The sequence below is a fragment of the Sander lucioperca genome, chromosome 23 (assembly GCF_008315115.2).
Source record: "Sander lucioperca isolate FBNREF2018 chromosome 23, SLUC_FBN_1.2, whole genome shotgun sequence".
NCBI classification, from domain to species: domain Eukaryota; kingdom Metazoa; phylum Chordata; class Actinopteri; order Perciformes; family Percidae; genus Sander; species Sander lucioperca.
Window position 1 is genome coordinate 19097054 of NC_050195.1, and position 21769 is coordinate 19118822.

The following is a 21769-nucleotide window of genomic DNA, read 5'->3' on the forward strand; positions in this document are numbered from 1 at the left end:
ACATATTTAAAGCAATAGTTTGACATTTTGGGAAATAGGCTTATTTGCTTTCTTGCTGAGAGTTCAATGGGGAGATCAATACCACTAAATATGAAGCTCCCACCAGCAGCCAGTTAGCTTAGCAAAAAGACTGGAAATGGGGAAACAGTTAGCCTGGCCACTGCAGAATGCCCTTACACCTTTGAGAAATAGCTCTGGAGAAGTTAGTGATTGGCCCTCGATTCAAGATTATATTGTGGAAAGCGTGTACATTTTTTTTTTTTTTTGAGATAAATTTTGTATTAGCACTATTTATCATTCAGACATACAGAACAAATCCCACAATATGTCCCAGGTAATATCAAATGGTGCACAGAATAGAGAAACACAAATTGAACAAGAACAAAGTGTGTACATTTTTAATAGAAAAAAAAAACTAACAGTAACCATGGCAATGCCTCTATTGAGCCATAAAGGACTTTTACCTCATTCACTCCAGGTGGAGTTCTCTACAGTCGGGACTTCACAATAAAGTCACATCTTCACCCCCGACCCCTCCCCTGCTCTTCTATCTGTGTGTGCTGACACTGCTCTATATAGAAGTAATTCTGAGCTGGGAGGTCTTTAGGGAAAGATTGATTCCCCTCATGATATGCTCTGCTCCTGGTTTCAAAAGTGATAGATGTGTTTTTATAGCCAGCCTACTGTATGAGAAGACATATGGTAACATGAAATGAGGGTTTATGGGCTTAGCCTCAATGAGACTTTTCCCAAAAATCCTCTTTTCTTTCTGAGCAGGGTTCTTTTCCCCTCTGCATGCCTCAGGCAGTCACTTTATACTGTACTTCTGTTGAACTTCTGCAACAAACACAGAGATCTTTTCATAAGAGTAGGGTTTCTTACTCTGGGTTGTTTGATGGTTTTTATTGTGATTTTCAGTACATAATTGATAAAATGTCCATCCTAAAGACCAAGTGAGGTGAAGGACATTTTCATAGTTATAGTCCAACTATAATTATTAAGAAAATACACTAATTTACTGGGAAGAGTGTTGCTACTCTCACGTCTGTGCGTAAATATGAAGCTACAGCCAGCAGCCGTTTATAAAGACAGGAAACGGTGGAGCTAAATGTTAAACTAAAATATTTCCAATATTATATAATGTGTGTATATATATATATATATATATATATATATATATATATATATATATATATATATATTAATAATAATTAATAATTATTTTTCTGTCCAGAAAAGACCATGTAGGTACACTATGTACCATGTAGTTACACACTACAACCAGTCTTAAATGTTTGAATGAGGGCACCTGGTTAGCTCACCTGGTAGAGCATGCGCCCATATATAGAGGTTTACTCCCTGAAGCAGTGGCCGCAGGTTTTACTCCGACCTACAAATAAAGGCCTAAAATGCCCAAAAAAAAAGATCTTTAAATGTTTGAACGGCCATGTCTGTCATCTTAACAATCCTGCAGTTTTACCACTTTCAATAAGACAGAAGTGGAAACTTCAGGGTAAAAATAGATGCCCCCTTTCCTGTTGCAAGAATAATTTTCAAACAAGAGTAATTTATTTTAAAAACATGGTTTTTGTCAAGTCTTTTGTTCAAGATATGGTTACTGTAAGTGTCTTATTCATTCTTAACTGCTCTTCAAAGGTAAATGATATTGGATGCATGTGATTGTCTCACCCAAATGCCATGTTTTCCCTTTGTAAAACATGATTTGAAGGGTACATGTTAAGGTTTGTTTGGGATATTTTTGCAGAGTGAGAAACAAAAGCTTTTTGCCTCGAATAAATCTTTAAATAGCAGCTGACTTTTCTAAACTTTCTTGTCAGTAGGGAAATGAAGATGCTGTTCAATTCTATTGTCATGAGTACAAATTCTTTATGCAAAGACGGTTCCCTCATGATGAATAGTGGGCGTTCCCTCCCTTTTCTGGACTCCATTAATAACCTTGTTTACATGCTTCTAAATGCTGCAGCTCTAGTTTGTGTTGACTAAGCACATCCTCTGTGGAGAGAGCTATTTGTGCCTTGTTGAAGGGAAGCAAAAAATTAGAAAGGTTAACATAATCCCAATTTGTTGTCATGGTCTCTTTGTTAACGTCCATGATTGATGATGTAGGGAAAACAAACACACATGATGATGTTAAGGAGTTCACCAGGAGAGTTAAAAGAAGGCTCATAAACCCATGATAATATATTTACTGCTTATTCAGCATATCTTCCCTTAAAGCCCCTCAGATTTGCCCTTCTGTTTTTGATTAAAGATGAATTAATCACCATGGCTAGCTGAAGTAGCCTGCAGCACGAGAAAGAGAGGGAGGCGATGGTTGTGAGTTAATCTCATTAACTCACAACCATCACCTCCCCCTCCCAACCAAATATATTGTATCTGATAACAGGAAGGTAAGGTAGAAATGGAGGGAGAGGAGATTGATGTTTGTTTTTATGAGTTGCTAAAGGGTAAATCCACCTTACAACACTTTATCAAAGCAGGTTCAACACTATGAGTGATACATTAATGATTCTAACAGTGTTTGAGTGCATTTAAATTCAAATTTGGAGTGCTGAAAGTTGTGTCTGTTTCTTCCTCAGGGTTCATCTACACGGGTGATGTGGTCCACCGGATGCTAACAGCTACACAGTACATTGCTCCTCTAATGGCAAACTTTGACCCCAGTGTCTCCAGAAACTCTACTGTCATCTACTTTGACAACGGTAACAGCAGTTTGCTAATCTGTTTTATTTCTACCTTAATGTGTAGCAGTTGTGTACTCTCTGTTGTGCGATATATGAGGCACAAACTGACATTTTTGGCTCCATCCAGCAAAATACTGAAACAGAGAAAGAAACTATACCACAATTGTTTCTTTGTAGTCTCGCATTGCCAGACGTTCCACCACAGCGCTGCGGAGGAAGGTATGGCTAGTCCACACAGCATTCTGGGATGGGAGAAAAACGTGCTCTGGTTTATTGGCATTTCCTTAAACCAATCACAATTGTCATGGGTGGCGCTAAGCTCAGCACAGATCCACTGCAAAATAGCCTCGGGAAGGAACTTGTTTTGGTGGAAGGTATACATTCAAAAGTTGTTTTTGTCGTGCGAGAGAAAACTCAGATTGGACAGATAGTCTAGCTAGCTGTCTGGATTTACCCTGCAGAGATCTGAGGAGCAGTTAACCATAGTCCTCATAAATCGACCAGAGTTTAAAATTCCAACACAAGGAAACAGACATCGTCGAAAAGACATGCATCAGGCGGAATTTCCTGCAGCACCCCGGAAGTGGGAACGTCATTGATATAGACTAATTTCTTTGTGACTCATGAATAATAATAATAATAATAATAGTCAAGATAATAAAGTGACCGATATTGTGATGTGCTCAACAACAGTGTTGGGAAGGATACTTTCAAAACTTATTCCGTTACAGAATACATGCCCAAAAATGTAATTTGTAACGTATTCCGTTACGTTACTCAATCTGAGTAACGTATTCTGAATACTTGGATTACTTCCACATAGAATTGCATTTTATAAGTGTAGGAATGCGGCCATCACATACAGCTTACTAAACAGGCCTATTCTGGTGTGTTCTTCTGTTCCAACTGACTGAATGTGTACCTGAACAAGCAGCTAGAGTTTGGTATTTGTAGTCCTGAACTGCATACTACAAAAATCTAACCGCAGTCTAAGCTACCACGAGCTAATTTTAGCTAACGTTAGCTAGCATGTCAAACAGGGCTAATCAGTCTTTCAACGGCTCTGGGGCTAGTAAATCAGCACGTAGGAGAATGTAAAGTCGCACATCAACTATAAAATAGCAAGGTGACCAGTAAAACTACAGCAGACGACTACCCCTGGCTAATTAAAAAAAATAACTTACTTTAAGAGGCTTCTTCAGGTTGGAGGTGGAGTAATTTGGACGCTGAAAGGAGGTTGGTTGCTGGCAAGCAGAGGTTGCACTGCACAGTTATATTTCGTTCTCCGTGTTCTTTCTTTAATGTGAAATGCTGTTTGAATTTCCAAGATAGAAACGCATTCCTGCCCTGGCTCTGTTGTGCCAGTTCCGGCTCCATCTCTGCCTCTATCAGTGATCACGCAAATAGCTAATTTTTTCGTTTTCATATTGAGGTTTGCGGGAAATGCATGGAGTTGCTTTAATTTATTCAGAGAGTGAATAAACTCGTAAAACAGAGACGTATCTTCATGTAATCCATTGATTTCAACAATGTAACTACTTCTAAATACCAACTATTTAAATTGTAACTGTAATGGAATACAGTTACTCATAATTTGTATTCTGAATATGTAATGCCGGTACATGTATTCTGTTACTCCCCAACGCTGCTCAACAAATTACTTGTTCAAGTTAAGTATTTGTTGTTGTAATTGGGAGCTAATTTTATCATCAAGTACAGAAAATACACTTTTACCAACAACAATAAACTTCTCAAGGCTGAAGGAGCCCCAAAGACGGCTCATGCTACATACAACACATTAGCCTAAGTGGGAAACGAACATTATATTTAAAAAAGACTAACGAAAAAAGTAACATGATGGTAAAACAAAACAGTTACTAATGAAGTAATTTAACAGTGATAATGGCAAGTCAAAATACAGTATATGATTTTTGCATGAAGTAGGCTTCCTTGGTTTCTTTTTGTTTATTTTATTCTTTAACTATTTCTCAATTGGTTTCTACATAACATTTATTATATCACAATACAGTACAGTACTGTATGTATCAATATCGCCCACACCTAAATTTTGACATTTATTCACAAAATAGGTCTTTATCATTAAATGATTTATATGAAACCCTCCATGACCTCTGTAACATCCCCTTACATTCCACTTACTCCCTTTAAACTAAATTGATGCCCTTCCTCACTCTCTGTACCTTTCTTTTGCCATCTGTGGTGGTTGTTATCCATCATGTCAGTCATTAAGCCCTTTGCAGAAGAGTGACTGACCAACTCTGTGACCTTCTACAGTGGAGCTCATCAGACTTTAACCAAACTGGCAGCCAATCGATTCTCAGCCTGCCTGCTCCTCAACACACTGTCCATCAGTCAATGTCCTGCCAATACAGCATAAGAACTGTACGATCTGTTGTGTTGTGGAAGAGTTAGTGCTTCTTTCCATCTGACTATAAGCAGTTTGATGAGGTGTTCACAGCAGAGACATATTGTTTGTTCTCGACACACAAACTGAGAATTGTGTGAAACTTCACAGAGACAGTGTTGTTATTTTTTTGTTAATTAAAATCTGCTAAATTAAGATGTGATTGGTTAAGACATGGGATTTTTGCTGTAAGTGCTGTAAAACTATCCGGAAGTTTGATTGTGCACAATTATAGAGGAGTGAAGTGTTTCAACACCTGACAGACTTCTGAATTTGACTGTTGTTGCCAGTGGGACCATGGTGACAGAACTACAGTGGTAAAAATACGTCTTACATCCTGTATAACAAGTTTGACACTTTTACAGTTTACGTTTACAGTAACACAGCTATAGAAGTCTGTTGTAACTTCTTTTCACAGACAAGCATGTATAAATCCATTACTCATCGATTTCATTTCAAGTCTTCTATCTCCTAAAGGAGCCGCAACACTGTCAACTGATCCTGTTAAAGTGTCTTCTTTATAATTTTGTTTAAAGTTGTTTAAAGTTCCATATTGTAAAACGTGAAATTTAAAATACATACTTTTTTTTTAAGAGATAGAAGTATTGCTATATAAATACTGTGAAAGTATCAAAACGCTCAATCCACAAAGAAATGCACACAGCCTGTATTCAGAAAAAGTGCCTTTGAACAAGTCGTCAGGACTTCCATACTGTTGTCACAACTATACTATATATAGGTAGAAAGTTTCGCTACAGTGCCCTTACAGTTATTCCCCGGCTGCAATGACGGTGCAGGGACACCCAGAGTGCAGAGACGGAAGACCTGGAAACACTGACCAATCAGAGCAGACTGGGCTATTTTGCAAGGGGGGCTTAAAGAGACAGGCGCTAAAACTAATTTTTTCAGACAGTATGAGAAAAATAATGTGTTTTTTGAACATTAAAGCATGTAAACCTGTTCTAGTAGAAACTCAAAACACAAGTATGAACATGAAAATAAGTATCATATGGGACATTTAAAAAGTACAAAGTTTTGAGCCCAAAAGTGCTGTTCATCAGCTCCAGAGAAATTAAAATCTCCCATCAAACCTTGGCAGGTAGCTTCAGACACATTCTAGCCAGGTATTGAGAAGGTGTAAATACATCTGTCTCTCCAAGACAGTTATGATATCCTTCCTTCTTCCAAGTGTAACTATGTCAGTACGTAGTTCGTGGAATTAGCCACTCACAGGGATGATGAGATGATGACGACTCAAATTACACTGAATTTACACAGAAAGTGGTTGTGGTTTTTGTTCTCTTGATTACTTGAGACAGAGAGACAAGTGGCTCCAACGATTTTCACACATACGATCATACAGAAGATGCACTGAGCTTGCAGCATTTATCTGATCCGGATTCCAGTTTAACCACTGAATTGTCAGTGTGAGTGATGATACATTTTTATGTACAGGTAAGCAATGTGGATGTGGAGGATGATAAAACCTTTGTCCTGCTCGTAGATCACAATTACGACAAAGTCATGCATTTGTGTATACGTTTACGGATAGTTGTTAGCCATCAAGCTTGTTTTTTGTAACTGCTAATTGTTGTAACTAAACAGCTAAACTGCAGAACTTGTTCTTCTTCTGACATTTTTATCAGTTACCAAACAACCAAAGATGGATGCAATCAAATTTGTGATCTGGACAAATGAGAGGCATATATGTTGCTTCATGTAAACAAATCGAATCTGGATTTCATCCGAATACAAGAGATGTGAAATGAAGTGTAAATGGGGCCTCACACTGTCATAGCTTACTGGGACAGTTACTTTATACATTGGGAATCATCAAAAATCATTTGAAAATGTTAAACGAAAAATAGACTGCACAGAATAAAACAAATTTAGAAAAGTGCTTCCTAAACCACATTAAATTACTTCACCATTCAGAGGGTGGGCTTGTAGACTGGGTAAACCCAGCCCGATCTGCCGGCAATTTGATTTCGCCCTGCAGCTCAGGCTGGAAACCTGTACATTTATCTATCCTGCTTCCATTACAAATCTGCGGGAACCAATCACAAACTGGCTTATCCACCTGGCGCGCTATTGGCGGGTTTAACACGATGACGATAGAGAAGCGACCAAGCAGCTTTTTGTTTACATTCAACATGGCGACCACCGAAGCGCAGCAATCCGTTGATACCGCTGTCGCTGCTACGTCACCCGGATCGTTGGTCTGATTGGTTGAAGGACTATCCAATTGCGTACAGAGTCATTTGAACTATGCCCGTTGATCACGCCACTTGTGCAGTAGAAAATACAGAGCAGACTCCCCAGACTAATGTTCAATCTTAAAAGATTGAGCTTGGTCTGGTGATAGCCAGACTAGTGGGCTTGTGTAATAGAGCTAGATTGGATTTGTTTGTTTTGAGTTGATACAGCATGTTAAGCTTGTAAGTAGAATTAGAAACAAGCCCAGTGTGTACTTCCTCCACACCTCCTCCTCACCCACTCTGTATTTTTAGCCAGGAAGCCCCAGATAGCCTCCCCTCCTGAACTCAATGCATTTTAAGCAGACTTATATTAGGCTGACTGAGTAAGCATTCTGTGCCATAAGGTAGCTGTAATTTAGTGCTCTGCCTTCTCCTAAACTCTGTCTCTTTAATGCATTACACAGCAACTCTTCAGTCTGTCCAAACACTCACAATAGTGCCAGAGACCGTCAAAGAGTGCTCTGTATTTGCTGCCCTTAACTCTACAGCTGTCTAACCTCCTTCTTTTACACATGCAACATCCACATCTAATGCCAATACACAACGCAAGCCTGTGCTCTCCAAACTGTCTTAGCTAAACCTCTGTCTTCACTTTGGACTGAAGAGTTTTGGCTATGTAAAGGAAAAACTGATTAGTTGTGTTATCTAACCTTTATTGCCCTGGCGCCCAGCCAAATGACTAGCTCAGAGGAGGTAATGGCTTTCACATCAATAGGTTCTCCAAAGTCCACAGTAAATCAAAACCGTGTTAAAAGTAATGTGAGGCCCAATGTCTGGGGGGTAGAGCTGATGGTCCTGTGAGTCTGGTGCTAATTTAGTACTTACCCACATTATTAAGGCAACACCTAATGATGACTCTTTGTGAAAAAGTGTGATTTAGTTATAGCATGTGTAGCATACCATGTCTAAATGGTCAGTTCACCCATTTTACAAAAAACATGTTTTATCTTGTAACCCTGGTGGTGAACATGGAGATACAATAAGGGATGGAACTAACAATAATGGATTCATTGTTTGGTCTATAAAATGTAAAAAAAAATAGTAAAAAATCACACTTTTCAAATCCAAAACCCATAATACACATCATTACTTAAAGCAACACCAAATATTCTGTGGTACCTTAAAATAATGTTTCCAAAATCGTTTCAGTGGTTCATCAACTCGTAACAGGGTGAACGGCACTTCTGCATTCGCTTTGCGGGCCTCTACCAGCTAAAACCGCACTATGCAAGTTTGCCAGATCGGGTAGCCGATCTGTAGTTCGAATGAGACATAAGAAACTGTAATGGACAATTCCGCTTCCAACCTGTCGGGGGACCGAGAGGAAAAGTGCTTTGGTGTTACTTTAAACAATTAATTGAAAAGTTGGAGCTTCATTTTCTGTGGATCAGCTAATCAGTTAATCACCTTGTCAGTTGCTGGACCTTAGTGCAGCCTTTGACACTGTCAATCACAGCATTTTACTCCACCGACTGGAAAACTGGGTTGGCTTATCAGGTGTTGTTGACAAGTGGCTGAAATCATGCCTGCAAGACAGGAGTTTTTTTTGTTGCCGTTGGCAACTGCACCTCAGCACCTACGTCCACCTGTGGAGTCCCCCAGGGCTCAATTTTGGGTCCACTTCTTTTTAACCTTTATATGCTCCCACTTGGACAAATCTTAAAGAATAATCATATCTCCTATCATAGCTATGCTGACGACACCCAAATCTACCTAGCTTTGACATCTAATGTTTATGGCCCTCTTGAATCTCTTTGTCATTGTATTGAGCAATTAACCACTAGATGTCTCAGAACTTCCTCCAGCTAAACAAAGACAAAACTGAAGTATTTTTTTTTGGTAAAAAGGAGGAAAGAAATAGGATTGCCACCATTCTCGACAAAAAAGGACTCAAAACAAAGGATACTGTTAGAAATCTTGGCGTCCTCATAGACAGTGATCTAAATTTTAACAGCCACATGAAAGCAATTACTAAATCAACATTTTACCATCTCAAAAATATTGCCAAACTTAGGGGTTTTATGTCAAAAGATGACTTAGAGAAACTGATTCATGCCTTTATCTCCAGTAGGGTTGATTACTGCAATGGGCTGTTCACAGGTCTTCCTAAAAATACCCTTTGTTATGACCCTGGGGTCATGTTTTGTGATTTGTTGTGCCCTGCTCTATCAGTTGTTTTCCTGAGTGTACACAGGTAATGAAGAACAGGTGTGAACACCGGATTGGTCCAGCAGAGCTGATTGCTGTCTCCTGATTGGTCGTCTGGAGGACAGCAGCCATTTTAAGCCTCATTGGACAGGAGCTCTGGCTCTCTCTTCACTCTGCCATTCCAAACATGTGCCTGTGTAAACCTGTGTCTTGTGTTTGCAGTTGTTGTGAGTAATGTTAACAGCCTTCAGTCAAAATGGTTGTTTTGGGTTCTTGGATTTGTTATCCTTCAACCATTTTGTTTTATCTGTGAATACATATTTCTTTGACTTATTTGCTAGTAGCAGTTGGTAGGAGTGAGAAGTCCTTTTTTTGCTGGTTCCCTTTTTCTCCTGTTTTTGTTATTAGAAGCTTAGGTTAGAGCTTTGTCTTTTATTTACGTTTTGTTTTGGTTTAGGTAAGTTTAGTTTGCCTTTAGAATTGTTTTGTTTGTTGTTTTGGGGCCTCATCTCCAAAATAAAAAGACTGTTACTTTGCAATTCTTTGTCCTGGCCATGTTTGGGAGTGGGAAGAGTGGGGGGGGGGCACACATTATGTTGCGTCCGGTTTACCCCTAGACATCAGGTCGTAACACCTTAAACAGCTTCACATGATACAAAACGTAGCAGCCAGAGTTCTTACAAAAACAAAAAGAACTGAGCACATAACCCCTATTTTGAAATCCCTGCACTGGCTCCCAGTAAGTTACAGGGTTGACTTTAAAGCACTGCTGCTTGTTTTAAAGTCGCTTAATGGAATAGGGCCAAAGTATCTATCGGACATGTTTCTGCAGTATGTACCACTCAGGTCTCTCAGATCAGAGCAGAAACATATTTTAGAAAAACCCACTGTCCGTACCAACAGGGTGAAGCAGCACTCAGCCATTATGCGGTTCACCTCTGGAACCAACTTCTAGAAGGCATCAAAAACGCCCCAACTATTCAGTTTTAAATCCAGACTTAAGACAAAACTCCTTTCAGATGCCTTCTGCTAATGCTTCACTGAAGCATTATTACTTATTGTAGTAGACCAATGATTTTTACTATTTTCTTTTTTTTATTTTATGCTTTTATCTTTTACTGTTTTTATGCTTTAATGTTCTCATGCTTTTATTTCTTACTGTTTTTATGATCATGTACTGACCCTTGCTTTTGTTTTGTGTGAAGCGCATTGTATTGCCACGGGTATGAAATGTGCTATATAAATAAACTTGCCTTGCCTTGTCATTTCAGCTCTTAATATTGTAGTTTCAGTTTTATTTTGAGGTATTTGCCTCTGAAACTTTTGCTGCCATCCCAGTACAATGAAGGTGAAATGAATTTAATTGGTGCAGATGAACTATATGCATGATTAGATACTGTGAGAGGTGAAAAAGTATGTCCTTTGTAATTTGGGTGAACTCACTTGTGTCAGTGTTGTTGTTTTTCCGCTTTACTTTGTCCCAGTTTGTGACCCCTCTGTGCCAGTGTAGCTGGAAACCTTTTTTTATACCATAATAAGAAGTCATTTACAGTGTTGTCATTTGCTCTTGTACAGTATGAAAAGCTTTCATTGTTGTGAAAATGGCCGGCACTCCATAATCCATCCAACCCAGTCTCACGGCAGTTCATGAAATGGTCACGTTATTTAATCTAACCGCCACGCCTTGATTTTGTCAAAAGTTTCCGTTTTATTGCTGTTCCATGCTGCTCCAGTGGAGTGTTTTTTGATATCAGTGCTCACACTACTTCAGTGTCAATCCCCTCACACCCAGAGGGGGAAATTAAGTCTCTGCCAGGAAATAATCCCTCAAAAAGATATCTACTTACAAGCATGATATATTGATGTCTTCTTATTCACAGACTTATTCACTCGGTCAGCGGTTTATTTCACACTTGATCTGGGACAGTAGAGATCGTATTTCAAAAACAATGAAACACAAGTCAGTGTTAAAAAATAAAAAGTGTGACAGTAGCTATTAATGGCGCCTGTTTTTTTTCCTTGAATCTAGGTGATTCTATGTAGTAATAAGCTGTATGTGAATGTTTCTCCTTTAGGTACTGCTCTGGTGGTGCAATGGGACCATGTCCACCTACAGGACAACTACAATCTGGGAAGCTTCACCTTCCAGGCAACACTGCACAACACCGGCAGGATTGTTTTTGCATACAAAGAGGTCAGAGCTCAGTTATCAAACCAGTTTTCTTTATCTTTCCTAAAAAAAAGTATTCCTGTTTTATCTCCGGTATCTGTAATTTAAGACATGTACAGCACTTCTTTCTCTGTGTTTTCTCTGTCTAATTTCTACACTCTTTCTGACACCATTTATCAGTCTGGATGAATGACTGAAGTTTTTATTATTGTGCATATACATATGCCCAGCAGGCATGGGCTTACAAGACACCACAAATGAATAAAAGTCAGATCCAGAGTGCTTTAATGTATAAAAGTAAAAGACAAAAAAAAGTCAAATAAAAAAACGAAAACAGGCTTTAGACATTCATTGTCTACAGCAAAATTCATAAATCATTTAACATTTACTATAACACTGAAGAAATCAGATTAAATACTAATCAAACTCATCTTTCCAGGCTTTTCAGACACATTTAGCAACAACAAATTACAATCAAACAAAACACTAACTACACCAGAATATTTCAGGGTTTGGTAGACATTTCATGGAACATTGACACTCTTAAATCATCATAGTTTGTGCAGAACAAAAGAAAATGGGACTCACTTTTCATTTCATCATGCTCACTCAAACTTCTGTTTTTCTTGTTTCTTATTCTGTCTGACTTTTCAAAATGACTTTCTAACACCTACTGCAGCCTCATGTCCATGTGTTTTTACTCATTATAAAGAAGAGTGACGCCAACATGACTATTACAAAGTAATATGTTTAATGATTGCCTCCTTAAGAAAATATCAATTAATGTCCTCATACTAATTCCATGTGCTTGATTTGGCTGCAACATTATTTGATTTGTTCCAGGTTTTTATCTGAAATGTCCCAATGGTGTCTATAAATCTCCAAATTTAAAATTTCACAGATAAACAACTTAATTGAAAAGAAAAAGATATTATACAACAGAGACTGCTGTAAGAGTGTGAAATTGCAATAGATAAGTAATTATCTATTATAATTGTTTATAACAGCAGGGGTCCACGTTTACGACGGTGTCCTCTTTTTTAATTTATTTTCACGTTAGAAAAGCTGCTGGAGTTTGTTTTTTTTACCGAAAAGGTGTTTTATTACGCTGCTATTATGTGTCTGAAAATAGCAACCCGACCATTACATGTAATCTAAGTTTTTACGTGATCCTTGATGATTACGAGGTTTGTTTAGTAAGGCTGAACTGCAGCTCCATCTTTAAGAATGTATCCCTGAGACAATCAGTCCTTTTGTTTAGTTGAACTCCTTTCTTCCAGTGTTGTGTAAAATCTACATACCAGATTTAAAATGTTATCTGATTGGACCATACATGTTAGTTTTAGTCTTTTTTCTCAGTATAAGTCAGTCCTCACAATGTTGTTGCTTATTTCCGCTCCATATGTATCTAAAATGTTTATTCTATGCACCAAAGATAGCTACATGCTCATTGAAGTTGCATAATGTCTAAGCAGATTCCCATGGGACATAGTAATACATTAGTTGAATTGTCAGTGCTGTCAAACTGGTGTGGCTTCTGCATTTATTTTCCAGCCTGTCCCAGACAGATCATATTGGTTCTGGTAATTCATTTTAATCTTCTATTTCAGATCCCCATTGAGGTGTCACAGATCAGCTCTGTCAATCACCCGGTGAAGGTGGGCCTGTCTGATGCCTTTGTAGTGGTCCACAAGATCCAACAGATACCCAGTGAGTCCCAAACGCACCTTTCTAGCTTACATTTGCTCATTTGTTTACAGAAAGACATTTTGAATAAATCTTAATGCCAACTTTTCTAAAAACGGGGGGGAAAAAATGCATGATTAAACCATGCAACTGACTTTTCGATAAATCCTTCCCCTCAACAGTGATTGTCCAATCAAAGCAAACGTAACTACGCACGGCAAGCCAGTCAAACTTGGAATTTCAACACGCCAAAGCGGTATTAATGGGGCTGTAGTAAGAATGATATTCTGTGGTTTTATAATTTGGAGGGTGGTGTCTTTTTGTAGCCTTTACAAAACCAAAAACACGAGAGCAAACTGGCAGAAATGGATGTGTTTATCTCTAATATAACCGCCGAATGTTTGCATGGTTGTGGGAAGTTAATACTCTGAGGTAACGTTCCATTTGCCAAACTTATTGGTTAGTCCTCACCCCCAAAGCCGTTTGTCTTGTAAAAGTAAAAATACAAACAATACCGCATAAATCTTACTTCTGTGTCACTCTGTCCCAATGTGTTTTTTGTAGCAAGCATCCAAACCGGTTGAAACAATTACCGTTTTATTTTGAATGGCTTGCTAGCTCTACAATACAAAACAAGAACAATTTACATGTCTTCTACAGTACATGGATCATCAACTGTTGGGGATGCTAATTGAGACATGAAGCTGTAGCCTCAGTCTTTTAGCACGATATCATGTACAGTATGTAGCCATCAAGTGCAAATTTAAGAGCCTTTTACATGCTTCCGCTTTCATCAAGTTAGCTGGAGGCATATTTTTCTAGCAGTTCACAGAGTTAGCGTGATTTCATAGTTGCCTAGCAAGAATAGCAAAAAGACGGAACTGGTCTTATCGGAGCATCTTCGACCTCGAAAAAAGGCAGTGCAGTGCGCCTTGCGTTTTGCAACCTGCAAACGTGCTCTGTCTGATCACGGCCTAAGGAGTGCATTGTTTTGTCAGCTTTTTATTTACTCTTTTAAGCTGTGCCTCATAGCTCTGAGTTTTGCTTCAGCTCCCACTGTCACCACCTCTTCTCCAACACTGTTCCACCTCTGTCAGTGGGCAGAGCTGTGGGCACAGCTCCAGATCTGCCTCTCCCATTCGCTTTTAAGTTACTGCAATTTAGGCCCATTAAAGTTAAAGCAAATGCAAGCAAAGGGGAGACACTTCAAACATTTTTATCCACAGTCAGACTCTCTTTCTCTCTGCCATGGGCTCTGATTCAAAGTCTGCCACAAAAATGAGTTGTCAGATGTGATTTATTCAGTAATTTAAACTCTGTTTTGATTGCGTGTGTGAAACTTGGATAGCATTTATTTCAAAGTTAATAACTTATAACTTAAACCCCAAAACATAAAAAGAGCATTTTGTGTCCTTCCCTTTGCATCTTTATGTTGAGTTGGATGGGGAGGCGATTACAGCATGTCGTGAGAATGATTTGTGTTTGTCTGGCTTAAAACAACTATCCAAAACAGCATTGGAGTGGTTTTTCTGACATGGACTTTGTTTTCTGTTTCATCTGAAGATCTTTTCTACAAAATCTCTTTCTAGGGGTTGTAACTGGCACTGAGTGAATTGTCTAGTGAACCTGTTAGAGCTGTCCTTCTAGACAACATAAATCAAGTCTTTCATCTTTATGTCAGACCCTTTTTTCTGTTCTGATAATCCATCTGAAATTATCACTGTGCTTATTCTGTTTCTTAAAACACCCCAATGTTTTATTCCAACCAGATTTTTGAGGAGAGATGAAACAGCCAAAATGGAATTCCTTCAGATGCAAACAACTAAATAAAATGTCTGTCTTGTCCTCATTCTATATATGACATTAAATTCAAATGATGTGTCAACATTTGAGATTTGTTTGGTCACACTGTTCGCTGTTCTAGAATGCAGGTTTACCATGACAACAGTGGCAGGTCTCGAAATTCTTCGTCATTTTTTAAAACAATGAGTCTTTCGTTTCACACAGAAATGAACAAAAGCAGCTTCTTATGTTGAGCCGTTATAATCGTTGACTTTGCGGCTGAAATGTTGAACGTCACTAGCAGGGTTTTTTTTCAACTAATGTTAGCTAATTAACGCTAACTATGAGTTGGTTGAATTTTACAATCAAATTTCTCTTATTTGTCATTTTTCGAACAATGGGTCAAACAAAAGCAGGCTTCTTATTTTAGCAAGCGACCATCAATTTTGCCAGTTCAAATGACAACTGTCTGGCAGGGTTGATCAGCTATAGCTAGCTAACTAATTAAGCTATGGTGATGTCAGCTCCAAGAGATGGTTGAAAAACGAGCATCCTGTTAACGGGGTCTTAAACTTGCACTTAATGGCTACATTCTAGATTTCATGTTAAAAGCCTTGAGGCTGAAGTTAACAGGACCCTTGCAAAAATCTATAATGCTCACCAGTTGATGATCCATGAAGAAGACAATGAAATAAAGAAACAAAATATAAAAGCAGACTGTGTTCATTTGTTTATAAACTTAGCTGCTTAGCTTGAATACTTGTTCATATCAACACTAAATTTTAACATTACAAGAGTGCCTGGATGAGGACTAACCCCTGTTTTTGGCAAACTTAATGCTATCTCGGGTAACATTGGTGGGGGTTGCTGGAGTGTTAAGTTCCCAGCTAATGTTAGAGCAGAGAAACAGACTGTTTAATCCATTCTTTACATTTTTGCTCTTGGGTTTTTGGTTTTGGGTTGAAGCTTTGGGAAGCTAAATCACAGAAATCACCCTCCAAACTGCAAAATATCTGTTTGTTTTTTTTATATTTGGGCTTGTATGGCCTTTATTTGATAGGATAGCTTGAAGACAGGAAAGGGGAGATAGAGAGATGGGGGACGACATGCAGCAAAGGGCCGCAGGGCCGTTGGATTTAAACCTGCGCCCGCTGCTTAGGACTCAGCCCACATGGGGTGCATAGTTATTTGGTGAGATCGCGGTCAGCCCCAGGGGAGGGTTTTTTAATGAATAGTTTATTGCTAAGACTGCCTTCAGTCATTGCAAACAAGATCAAACTCCTGCATCAGCTGAAACAAACAAGGTTATTTTTCTTGTTGTGCAACGAGCATGTGATATTTGCAAAGTGCACGGTTGATGTCCAAGCAAAAGGGCAGTATTTGCATCTAGCACCTGTCAGTCCAAGGGGCTTGAAGAGCCCCATTAGCTGTATTGCAAGAGTCTACATAGACAGCAAATGATGCAACATCTAAGATCAAATGTCCTTATATTGATGCAAATAATAGAAAGTGGTGGTTTAATAGGAGATAGATGGATAGGACTAACCTTTGGAAAAAGCAAGAATCAGCAGTTTTCATGCATATGTAGGACGCCATTGTAGCTCATTCGTCCATAGGTATTCAGTCCCTCTTTGTAGGATGGTTACAGTTAATCTTGTTCTTGCACTCTGCATATACAGTAGAAATGTAGGTTGGAAAAGATGCTGATGAGAACAGTTCTCTTGTAGAGGAATGTTATTTATCTGAAATAAATACCAATTGTGCGGTGGATCTGTCTTGCTCTACTTCAGATCTGATTTAAGGGTCATTTTGGTGAAAGATAAATATTTTGACACATTTTTCATTGTGTATAAAGACAGTCATGGCAGATTAGTAAATGGCTTCTGTTAAGTTTCCATGTCCTGAGAACATTAAGTGGTAATCCAACCAGAGAGGAGAGCCATGACCGCTGCAGGCTGTACCATTGAAGAAGTGTTTCAACTCAGTTAAGTGTCTCTGCAGCCAATTACTGCATGGCAACCATGGCAACTAGAGGGACATTTTTTAACCCACTGTAGCGTTGCCCCAGATTAGAAGCTCAAATAAAACATTTTACACTGCCTCCAGGCAGAGCAAGTCATCCAGTAAAAGCAAGAGAGGAGAGAGAAGATGTGTGGGTGTCCTGTGGCCTGGGTGTGTAGTTAACAGGTCAGTATCTGTATCTGTCTAATCTGTATTGTCGCCCAAAAAATGAAAACCGGAAATTACAGAACTTCTCTCTAGACCTAGTAAACACAGAGCACGCTGTCGTCAGTCATTGTTTTCATCAGAGAGTGTTGATAGTAGTCAAGAAGGATCGTTGTTGTCATTACTCGCTGAACGGAAGAAAATACGATGGCTAGTAATAAGTAGATACTGGTGTTGTCAGCTCTCTGGCTTATTCTTGTGGAAGAAGCACTGATTCGCTAGTCAAGGGCTAGCACTCCACCAATCAGATTGGTCATTGAGTCCGACTGCCCACTGGCCGTCGATTCAACAAGTCAAATCGGCCAAAACTGACCGACTGACCAACTGACGACGGCACGGAACACACCAAACAGACTCCAGTCACCGACCTCGCCAGACTGTCCGACGGCCGATAATCGGGTTGGTGTGTCAGAGCCATACACTTTCTGAATGCTACATTATGCATTATCTGTCACAGTGAGTTATTCTAGAAATGAAGCCAAAACTATGAAGGTAAATATGGTGCAAAAAGGGAGAGCTTGTAGAATACAATGTGAGAACTTGCAGAACAAAAAATCTGAACTTGTATGTTAAAATTTGCACTTGTAAAAATTGTATTTGCACTTGTAAAAATAAAATTTGCACTTGTAAAAAAAACATGAGAGCTTGTAAAAAAAATCTGAACTTGTAAGTTGAAATTTACACTTGTAGAAAATGTTCACACACCTGTATTCTGAATGTGAAGTTACAGAAAAAATATTCACAAATGTGTAGATTGATATTTACATGAACACAATGACAGCTGCAAACTTATAATGCAACATTTACTCGTATACTTTTTTTTTTATTCTGGTTCATTTTGCATCACAACCACAACTCAGTGATTACAACCTCTGGAATCTGTCACTGCAACTTCACATATGTGCTCTCTCGCATCACAAAGTGGCCAATCTGCGCACCTCGACTTTCACAACACTCTTGACGATACATTTGGTGCAAAACTAATTTGTACCTGTGGACTTAGGCTGTGGAGCTCTGAGCTAACAGAACGGGAAAAGCCTTCTTATATACAGTCTATGGGAAAATCAGGGTTTCTATCGCCAGATGAGGGACAACTCTGTCCGGCTTATTTATGTAGCATGGAAACTTGGTGGAATAGCATGCTAGCGTTAGCTAACTAGCAGCCAGCCCGCTTCTAAATAAATACCTTTTAATTGTCTAAACATTTTTAACAGTCAAACTAAAACACTGGCGGTGAGCTCCAGGGCCTGCAGCCGCAGACGGACCGTCACCAGTGGGGATCGACCAGCGTAGCAACACTGCTTTTGCCAGAAAGCTTCGCTGCCGACCTCGACCTATAAAAATAAATAACATTTTTACAAGTGCAAATTTTAACATACAAGTTCAGATTTTTGTTCTGCAAGTTCTCACATTGTATTCTACAAGCTCTCCCTTTTTGCACCATATTTACCTTCATACAAAACCACCCCCTTTTCATATCTTCTCGCCTGTATCTGGAAGAATATAATAATAATAATAATAATAATAATATTGATTCCCAGCAGGAAGATGCCAAGACGGGAGCTATTCATTATATACAATTATCATTCTATGTTTTTATTGTCGGGTTTTTCACAGCTGATCTCTGCTTAAGAATAAATGTTGTGATTTAATGTATTGGAGATATCAACGAGCCAAGAGTTTAAATACGAGGTTAAAGAGGTCGATTGAACACATTGTGATATTTTGTGCAACAGTAAAAACAGCCAGAGCACTGTCTGATGAGCAGGCAGTGCGAGCCTGCTATTTCACCATTGATCTTTAACTCAATGTGTTCACATCACATTTGCATTGATTTCCATGCAGATCTTCCATATGGATGAATAGGCAATAATAAGAGGCTGCCTGGTGTTGTGATTTAATCAAGTATGTAAACACAGGCATTTTCCCATTATATTTTATAACTTAAGAGTGCAATTATATGTGCAAGTGTTTTATCTTGATGACACACTTTTGCAAATCTGCCTTTGTTTGAGGGCATCAGCGGAAGGTAGCTAAATCCTCAATAGGCATTGTCTATGTTGTGGCTGAGAAATTGATCTGATTTGCGGTTTCCTTCCACCTACAAACCAGAGGCTGGCGAGGCTGTACAGTCTGCCCACACATCAGCAGCCTCAGGCTGGGGAACTGACCTTCCTCTGGCCCCCACCGTGTCATTAGGCACCTGATAATCCCCTTGCTAGAGGCAAGAGGAAGTGAGGCACCGTGGGAGGAGAGGAGGGGAAAGGAAGGGAGGTCTTATTCTCAGGTTAGACCGAGCTGGCTCTCATTTGCTGCTTTGATCAGTTCTCTTGTGTTTAATCAAACCAAGCAGGTCTGCAGGGAAACAACATCCTATCACATGAGAAGAACAACACTGCAGCCAGCGCAGCCAACTGTTCATTCAACCAGGCAAAAAAAGTAACCTCCAATAGTGTTAAAGGAATGGTTTAACATTTTGGGAAATACTCTCTATTTGCTTTCTTGTCCTTAAACCTGTATAAACTGTTTTGATCGTTAGTCAATACATTGTTATTAAAAATATACAGCAAAACAAACAAGACGTACCATTAATGAGTGAGCTTTACAGGTGCTGGTAAGAAGATTTTTTTAACCTTTGGACAGAGCATTGCTAACTGTTTCCTCCTGTTTCCAGTCTTTATGCTAGGCTAACCGTCTCGTGGCTGTATCTTTACTGGACAGACACGAAAGTGTTATTGATCTTCTCATCTTACTAAGGGAATGAGCTTTATTCCAAAATGTCAAACTATTCCTTTAACTTTAAAACTGTTTCAGAATATGACAATACTCTGAGACAGCATGATACACCATAGTATTATTATATAATATAATAGTATTGAATTTCAATTTTGTAGTTCATTGGTCAAGCAAATACAAGTGCTATAGAAAATGTCATGTATTGAGTAATGCCACGTTGCACATTGCAGTGGATCTCAGTGATTTATTCTACAGATGTACTGTTTCATTCCTGGAGCGCAGGCCTGCATAGCAAGTCACATAACAATCCAGTAAGGGTTTAGATTATCCACTATGTTAGCAGCACCAAGGAGTTATTATCAGATCTGTTTAGATACTATGCAGGATAAGAGCCTTTTTGACTCTAACAAATGCTGTATTTCATCCTCTTTTTCCATTTCCACTTATGGGAGTGAAGATGCATGGCCAGCAAAAGCAAGCCTTATACCATGGCCCTTATGAATTATACGGGCCAGAATCCAATGAGAGTCAATGATGTATCTAATCAATCAATCCATCTTTCCCGGGCTGATGACTTGCTGTTATAGATGACTGGGAAGGCGGCCTTTCAACATGGTCTGATTGATATCAGCTCCCAGGGGAAATTGCTACCGTCCATTGCCAGATTGTGGGCTGACATTTGGGCACAAAGAGAAGGGAAAAATAAAGTGATGTGGTAGCATCCTATATGACCTGATTCTGCCTCCCGCTGTCTTTCCTCTTTCTTCAGGGGCCAGTTTTATTTATCTCTGGGTGGGAGATTTGTGATGGTTTGTTTGCGCCTCTCACTCTCACACTGTCTCCCTCTTTTTCCATAATATAGACGTTAGGCGGAGGACGATCTACGAGTACCACCGCGTGGAGCTGACGAAGACGAAGATCACCAATTCTACAGCCGTGGAAATGATGCCTTTACCAAGTAAGAAGACTTCAGTGGAACAGCTTTTGGCTCAGTCAGAGTGTTATTTGAGGGATTCTTTATCATAATGAGGCATTTACTGTCAACCTTTTCCTTGGCTGTATGTCAATTAGGCTATTGATTGTGTAAATTGTTTGAGATTTGATCTTCTTCTCCTCTCTAGCCTGTCTCCAGTTCACCAGCTGTAGCGCATGCATCTCCTCACAAATCAACTTCAACTGCAGCTGGTGCCATCGGCTCAACAGGTTGGACCTTTGAACACTTTTACTCTCAAAGGATTTACCTGTAAATCCTTTTACTCCTCTCCTCCCAACACATTCTCACTGGGGCTGCAACTAACCATTATTGTCATTATCAACTAACCTGCATATGATTTATAAAATGTCAAAAAGTAGTTAAAAAAATCACATCACATCATAATTTCCCAACATGACATCTCCGAAATACTTGTCTGACAAACTGTACAAAAACTAAAGAAAACTGTAACAAGCAGCAAATCAGATCGAATTTGAGAATTCTTGTCATGCTTAAAAACGTTACTGAAACGATTAATCGATTATCAAAATAGCGCCAAAATCTTTCCTGCCGATTGTTGAATTGACTAATTGTTTCAGCTCTAACTCTCACACCCATTAACTGGTTAAACATGGTTTGTACATAATCCATGCACAACTG

At 39.1% G+C, this 21769-nt stretch overlaps 1 protein-coding gene across 1 annotated transcript in view; it reads left to right on the plus strand.

Moving 5' to 3' along the window:
• plxdc2 (plexin domain containing 2) overlaps positions 1 to 21769 on the plus strand; it is a 95774-nt gene that overhangs the window by 52804 nt on the left and 21201 nt on the right. Inside the window, exons 5-9 of the mRNA XM_031292987.2 lie at positions 2601 to 2723; positions 11612 to 11730; positions 13317 to 13416; positions 20999 to 21094; positions 21258 to 21339. Coding sequence (XP_031148847.1) covers positions 2601 to 2723; positions 11612 to 11730; positions 13317 to 13416; positions 20999 to 21094; positions 21258 to 21339 — 520 coding nt within the window. The remainder of the gene's footprint in view (positions 1 to 2600; positions 2724 to 11611; positions 11731 to 13316; positions 13417 to 20998; positions 21095 to 21257; positions 21340 to 21769) is intronic.